This window comes from Chinchilla lanigera, unplaced genomic scaffold (genome assembly GCF_000276665.1).
Source record: "Chinchilla lanigera isolate Chin_1 unplaced genomic scaffold, ChiLan1.0 scaffold00057, whole genome shotgun sequence".
Classification (NCBI taxonomy): domain Eukaryota; kingdom Metazoa; phylum Chordata; class Mammalia; order Rodentia; family Chinchillidae; genus Chinchilla; species Chinchilla lanigera.
In genome coordinates this window covers 11,825,952-11,834,047 of record NW_004955458.1, presented here as the reverse complement: position 1 = coordinate 11,834,047, position 8,096 = coordinate 11,825,952, and the positions used below count along the sequence as shown (strand labels likewise).

At 38.5% G+C, this 8,096-nt stretch overlaps 1 protein-coding gene across 1 annotated transcript in view; it reads left to right on the top strand.

The window, feature by feature from the left end:
- Positions 1-8,096, top strand: part of Wif1 (WNT inhibitory factor 1) — a gene marked incomplete at its 5' end in the record, with an annotated part of 78,901 nt that continues 70,805 nt past the window's right edge. Inside the window, 2 exon segments of the mRNA XM_013521009.1 lie at positions 1-78; positions 525-664. Coding sequence (XP_013376463.1) covers positions 1-78; positions 525-664 — 218 coding nt within the window.

Sequence of the window (8,096 nt, the reverse complement as noted above, 5' to 3'; positions counted from 1 at the left end):
CGCTGCGGGCCGAGCCGGGGCCGCCCGAGGACGGCCTGTACCTGTGGGTCGACGCACGCCAGGCCCGGGTGCTCATCGGTGAGGCCGGCGCGGCGCCTGCGTGCGTGCGTGCGTGCGTGCGTCCGCGGGTCCCTAACCCGGGCTGCGCGCGTCCAGCGCGTTTCGGAGCTGCGCTTCCGAAGGCAGCCGCTCCCCGCTTTGGGTTGGATAGCTTCCATCTGAAACTTTATAAACCTCTCTTGCTGCTTGTTGCCGCCCTCCGTTTTTGGGTGCATTTAAGATTTTTTTTTCTTTGCATAGTTAACGTACGCCCGTCCCTTCCCCTGAAAGTGTGTGCCGTTAGCATCCTTCTAGCTGCATCGGGAGGAAAAGTAATCTCGGTAGCGGTGTGGGTACCAAAGACAGGTGCTTTGTGCAAAGCAGTGACCCGTACTGCTCTCTGGTTTTCTTTTGCATGATACTTCTGGCTTGGATTCTTTGCGCTCTGCCTGGCTTCATGGTTCTGTTTATTATTTTTCAAACAGGATTTGAAGAAGATATCCTGATTGTTTCCGAGGGGAAAATGGCCCCCTTCACACATGATTTCAGAAAAGCGCAGCAGAGAATGCCGGCTATTCCCGTCAATATCCATTCCATGAATTTTACCTGGCAAGCGGCAGGGCAGGTAAGTTCCGATAACCAGAAAGGGTGGAGAAAATTGCCCTTTGATACTGGATTGCCGGATGGCAAATAGAAATAAATAGTAGTGGGCAGTGTAGTATGTTTTACAGTTTGAAAGAGTAATTTCTCATAGGGTCACGAAAGCAAATAAAAGATAAATCCCCATTTATTTAGAGTTGTCACATAAATTAAAGATTTCTTTTTTAAAAGAAAAGCTAAGCAATGTGCCTAAGCTCACTTTTTAAGTAAGACTTGGTGTCTTGAGGCTGCTGGAAATATAAAGACTTCAAATACCAATATCACCATATCTCTGTGATCGTTGAAACATTAAAATGTAACACAATATTTAAAAGAATATTTTCCATAGTATGTAGTAATCACTGTAACACTGTTGATACCTTACAACAAAATTTGTCTATTTAAGTAGTTTGACATTATGCATTTTGAAAAGCGGATACGATGAATGATATCCACTGCAGTATGAACCCTATGTATTTCTGTTGGAAGTTCATAGACTCAAACTGTGTCATACAAGAACATTGTAATATTGCAGCCTATTGATCTTCGGAGTTACTATTTAAAATACTGTCTTGCAGAAAAAGAAAATTGCAATCTATTTTTATGGGGCATTTTATTCCTTAGCACATGAGCATCTTTGTATGTTACCTTTTATATATTGTTTGTATAATATGAATGGAAAGAGAATAAAATGCTTGTGTGCATTTCATTTCTGTGGTAAAACTGGAGAATATACTCCAGAGGATAAGTGGTAAGTAATAAATTCTTCTGGTCATTAGTTGGTGAAATGGCTCTACTATGAAAATCATTGTCATTATAATTAAAAATCATATTCTTGACGTTTGTTTGTTCTGAAATTACCTACATGGCTATTTTCAAGAAGAATGTGATCAAAAAACACTTTACAAAAAGTAACTGTTTTAAGTTGAGAAGCTACTTTGGTTCTTCTCATTGCCTGTTATAACGTGGGCATACCCCTTTCAGCTCTTTTTCCCCCTCAATTTTGTTCTTTCTTTTAAAAAAATTCTACTTCTGAAATAGGGTAAGTCCAGGCCCTGCAACAATTCTATTGCTTTGTGGTTAAAACATGACATTTTGTTTGGATCCACTGAAGTTCATGACCGGAAGGTCGAGTGGTCTAATACCCCATTTGGCAGACAGGTTCACCACGGCTGCTGCTGTTCTACAGGGAAATTTTCTCTTTCTCCCTGCATGTCCCTCTTCATAGATACTTGATGGAAAATTAAATTTAGAATACTGTGAAATCAGTCTTAAGTCAATGACTGGCCTTGCATTTTTATCTCCTTTTCTTTTCATTCAAATCCGTTCATTAGTAGTTGACCACTTGTCAAATGAGCTCAGTATTAATTCTGTATTTTTAAAAAGGGATTTTTTGACTCAAGCTTTTTTAAAGTCATCAGAACAGCTACAAGGTGGATTAAATTGCACCCTGCTAGCTAAAAACATTGGGTAACTATAAGAGAGTCAGAAAATACCAAGAGCTCTTTTCTTTTTTCTCCATATGAATTTATATCCTGTAGAATAGAAATTTGTTCGTTTGTTTTTAAACTTTTTTTATATTAAAGAGAGTAGTACATGAGAAACAAACAAAAAAATAGAACAGTAGCAGCATACCAATATTGCAAACATAAACAAATCAAAGCAAGAACGTTCAAAGTGATACAGGGTCTCAAGACAAATTAATACAGATCAGCAGTGGTTGTTACATTGCATATTGCTATCCTCAACTACATTGCTCAGATTATCAGATGTAAGAATGAAAGATTGCTCATACCATTGAAGAGAATAAGAAAATAATTCTTCCATAAAACCTTAGAGATAATACAGAGTTTTACTAGACAAGATGCTAGGAGTTCACCATTGTAATTCCTTTGCATATTGTTACCTTCAAATCAGTTGCTCCGACCACCAGATACAAGCATGCATAGTCAATCAGAACATAAAAAATTGTGAGCATTAACTGTTCATTTCAGTACACCATCAGACAACAGCAGTATAGTCATCACAGCTATTCATATATATGTTTATGTTTTGCTTTGAAGAATGGAAATTTGAAAGATAGGCTTCAGTTCAGTCTCTTACTGGTTTGTAGCAGTACATGCTTGCAGACATTGCACATATGACTGCTGAGTACAGAATAGAGTGGCATATTGTGCAGTCTCAGCGCCATGTCTTGTCAAGGCTAGGGAACACAAAGGTGAAACGAGTAGCATTTATTTTTCTGTCATACTCAACAGTTTCTGGGTGATTTACCCCAGGTAGCTAGGGGGAATCTTAGGTTTTTTTCTCATGGGTGAGGCTGGCAATGGGGAAGAATCTACACAGTACCAAACTGCAACTTGTCTTAAAATATTATGTAAATATGATTAATTTTACTCACCAAAGTCATATGGGTTTTCATGCCATAAGTTTGAAATACAAGGAAATTTTGAAGATGGGAAAAATGACTTTAATACCAGTTAAGTATTTTGAAACACATCTGTGGTTAAAGCCAAGCAACATCAGAACATTTATGTGGAAAGTGAACAATTCATTCCATTACCCAGGTATTTCATCTAAACTGTGACAGACACTTAGGAGTTTCTACAATGCATACACACACTTGATTAATGAAATTTTAAATTTGATATTTGTTTTAGCAACATGTAGAGGAAGTTAAATTAGCTTTAGGATTGAGGACTAGTAGAGGAAATAATGTGTTATCTGCTTCCAGTAAATTATCAGTCCAGTAACCAAAGTGTTCATTTCATGTTCTACTGCAGAAAAATGCAAATAAAATATACAGGGAGGTTTCTTTCACCATGTTCAGTTGGTCAAACCTTTAAAAGTGCTCCGGTATGTGGGAAATTGTCCATAGCATATGCTGCCGACATTTGCATTAGTCATTTTGCAGGGCAGTTGGACCTGGATGGTAAAAGCCTTGATACAAATTCTTTGAATGGGAAATTTTACTTCTACACCTTTATCCTCAGGAAATAATCATAAATGTGAATAAAAATTAGATCCAAGAATGTTCTGCTTCATGCTGATTATACATGTAAAAACACAGTCTCAATTAAATGTCCAGCAACAGTAGCAGAAGACTAAAAGGAAGCAATACTGAGGATATTCTATGTGAGATGTCTGTTTAAGGCCATGGGAAGATGTTCCTGACAAATTAAGCAGCCTGTGACACGGTGTGTTCTGTTTGATTCAGTTAATGAACAGCTTGGTAGAAACAGGAAAAAAATTATCCAGTGAACATCTGATCTTCCCGGAGGTACACATTGTTTACATTTGTATCTATTATGTTTTACTTTTTCCGCAATAAATATATATTGATCTGCAATGTAAAAAAATCATTTTCAACTAAATATACATAAAAAAGTTGTATAAGTTTAAAATTTATCCTTATTATCTGGTATCACTTTTATACTATACATCACTTAACAAAATGCTAAAACTAATGGCTTTCATGGGTGATTGTATCTATGGAGTCCAAAGAATTCGTTAATGTTTACCTGATTCTCAGTATCCAGGATATCTGCTTAAGAAGATATTTTCCTCCCCCGAATCTCCCTCCCTTTCTTTCTCTCTCTTTCTCTCTGAAATTCTTGTTTTTCCAGGGACAACTTTGCCCCATTTTGTCTCTCATATACATATGTGATTGAAAACTATTGAATGCCTACGTTAAAAAAAGTTCCACAGTTAATGACATTTTGTCATTAATTCCCCCTCAAAACAGCCCCTTTGCTTCAGACTCACTTACTTCTTCTTGCCACTTTCTGCAGCAGTGCTGCAAGTTCTTCTTCGTGTCGTCAGCTGTGTAGTCCTGACTGCCTTGATGTCCTGAATTGACTCACACACTTACCTTTCATGCCGTAAGTTTGAGTTGGGAGAAGCGCCAGAAGTCACACAATGCCAGGTCCAGTGGGTAAGCAGGTGAGGACGCGTGGTAATTTTTTACAGTCCTGCTTTTCTGTTGGATAGTGCCCAGCAGCAGCATTCACCATGTTTTTGATCACATCAGAAAGACACAACAGAGGACTTTCAGAGTTCCTTCAGAAAATGGCCAGAATGATGGGATGGGTGTGTTTTGAAGTGGGGAGGTATTTTGAGGGGGATTATTGACAATGTAAATTTTTAAAAAATTTAAACATTCACTGTATATTTTGATCACTCCTTCAAAAAATACTCATTTTCTAGCCCGCCTCTTAGATGCAAAGATTTTAGATGAGAGAAAAGTCTCCACTGAAGAGGCTTAGGCTTAAAGGATCTTTAGTCATTAAAGAGAGATATCTTTTATATTGTATATAACTTTGTAATAGTTGATATTTTTCATTGAGGAATGTCTAAATTTGAGATAGGCAAGGTCTGTCTGACTCTACATTAGGCACTAACTAATATTTTTTAAGAAAAGAAAAGAACCCTTCCTGAACCCAATGGCTTTCAAGCAAAAATTTAACAAGAAGTTTCATTAGACAAATCTGAATTCTAACATTAGGATACCACTGCTGATTTCCTTATGAACAGGTTCAGTGTAAGGCCAAAATAAACACTGCTCTTATACATAGATCTTCCTTATAATGATCATATAGACCTGATAACCATAATATATTCTATCATCTGCATGGATTCTAAGATACTTACAATTCAATACTTAGTGAGTGAGGCATCTGTTTTTGATGTTGCTCTTTTTAGCAGTTCTCATGGATTTATGCTGCACCATCTGAACTAGTTTTCCATGTTCTTGTGACTAAATGCCTGGATTTCTTTTTTTTTTTTTTCTTTTTTTTTTTTTTTTTTTTTTTGGCCTTTTTGAGACAGGGTCTCACTATGCAGTTCAGGCTGGCCTTGAGCTCACTTTGCAGTCTAGGCTGGTCTCGACCTTGCAACGATTCTCCTGCCTCAGCCTCCCAAGTGCTGGGAGTACAGGCATGCACTACCACACCCGGCTTCCTTTTTTTTTTTTGGATGCCTGGATTTCTGAGCTGGATGGCAGGGGTTGGGTCAAAATTAGTATCTGTGAATAGAACTCTGAGTGAAGATAATCAACTAATATTAATTTCAGGACCACCAGTTGGATCACTAAACAAGCTCTAGATATCTATACTGACTAATCCAGGTTTTGGAGTAGCTTTCTATCATATACTGTGTGCAGAATTCTTACAACCAGTAGAAGTCAGTGGTGTAGCTTCATGTTTCTCAGTGTCAAGATGTTTAAAAACAAAACTTTAAAGTGTTGCTCTAGATACAGGAAAGGAAGAGGAGAATTTTGTCTAGAGCCCTGAGGATATGTATACTGCAGAAGAATTGGGTATATTGGATTAAACTGCAGAAACATGTTCTTTTGTTTTTATGCATGACCAACAAAGTAGAAACTATAAAAGATGTTGAAGACACAGTTTGTCAAGTGAAACATTTCCCAACATGTAAGGTTAATTTTAAATGAATCCATGGTCCGGTCAGAAATAATAACAATAGCAGGAAAGAATTACGTGTAAAGAAAGCTCGAGTACTTTGCCTGGGAGTGCTACCTTTGTGAATGGCTCCAATCAGTACAACTCAAATTCAGGTTTTTACTGGAAAAAAGAGGAACAGAAAACAGGCCATTTCTTTGACAACTGACTCACAGATATGCTAATTTTTTAAAAACCAGAATCATTCTACTGACATGTTTCTTTAATATCAACTAGATCACAGTCTTATTACTGAGTACTACCCCTGACGCCCTCCATAGCTTAGGTTTTCCATGCAGTGTTTGATAGGATGTAACACTGGTCCCATTACATTTTTGCTACAGTTTATAGTCTCAAGTTTCACATTGGACTGATTGCACAAAAAAAAACCTGAATTATTATTATTATTGCCTTTCTCTTGGCAAAAAAATCAAAGAATAACAATTCAGAATGAATTTTAATTCAAGTACTTTTTCTCTAGCTACCAAAGAACTGCCTGACACCCTTAAGCACCTCTTTCCAACCCTGAGTAATAGCAGTACTTTTTATTCTTTAAACCCCTAAATGCATACTGTCCACACTTTTTCCTAGTGGAGTTGTGCTTGTTGGGGTACTATGATTATTACCCAGGTGCTCGGGTACCGTTGTCCTGGAGTTTGCCACCCCACCTTCATGGGGGTTAACGTCACTGCATGAAGACAATGTCTTATTCTCTGACCTCTGCGCCACGATTTCAAAGTGGGAATGCGAGTGTGTTTACATACTGTGGGCATGGCTTTTTAAAGGGGGTACTCATATCAAAAAGACAGCTTTAAACCTTTCATGCTTAGGTCCGCTGCACTGCGGTATTTTGCATTGTGGTGCTGTAGACATGCCACTAGGGATCAAAGAGTAATTCTGCAGAGAGCTCATTTCATTTAGCAAAGCAGGCATGTGCCAGCCATCTGTTGTGTCTGCTGATAGAAAACAGCAGTCATTTTCTCAAAGTTTTGCCAGAAAAAGGGCGTTATCGCTTAGTGGAGATGAGTTACAAGGTACTTGGTAAACACACTTGGTTCTATAGAGATTTACATGGCATAAATGTAAACTTCATGGTGTCTTCCTTCCCCGGTGGTGTAAAAGTGCATAAACAACCCTTCCCCAGTGTCCCCTCGTTTATTCCTGATTGTAAATTACTGGCACAAATAAAAGTCTTTGGAAATTATTGGAGCGAAGTAGAAAGGTGAAATAAATACTTAATAAAGCACTTTCTGGGTTAAACTGTAGTTTAACTGTCCCTAGCAAATAAAATGAGTATTCTGAGAGAACAGTTTTGGGGATTAAGAGTGAAAATGTCCTTTGTTCTTTACAGCTAGAGCTCAAGAGGAGGCCTGAGCGGATCAGGGCTTCTTCTGCAGTAGTAACTTAGCCAACTTGCTAAAGTTACCTGGGAGGAACTTGGTTACACTCCCATGAACCCGCAGTGGATGAGAGATATTCCATGCAGCCTTTCTTTCTAATTCAGTCAGCTAGTCTACAGACACGGAGTTAGGTACAGAACATACAAAGAGGAATAAATCCAGTACTGCTCTCAGGAGGCTCAGGGTCCAGGGCCAAATATTCATCACCCAAGTGAAGATAGAAAGTACATAAAAGAAACCACTGACAGCGTCTGCCTGGCAAGTGCAACATCTTGAGTTCGATTCCTGGTGCAAAGAAAAGAAAATAAAACAAAAGAAAAGAAACCCTAGGAGTGTTTCACTGGACACATGGAATTGTCGGCATTTGAATTAATTCCCAAAGGATGAGTCAGATCAGCCAGGGGTGGAAAAAACCTGTCATAGGGAGGGCCCAGGGTGTTTAAATGCATGGAAGTCTTAAAGGGGAAGAAATGTTCTAGGTGGCTATGAGAACCCTTGAATCTCACTGAGGGGTCCTGGAAACCCAGTAAAGCGGAGGTGGTGGTGGTGTCAGGATCAG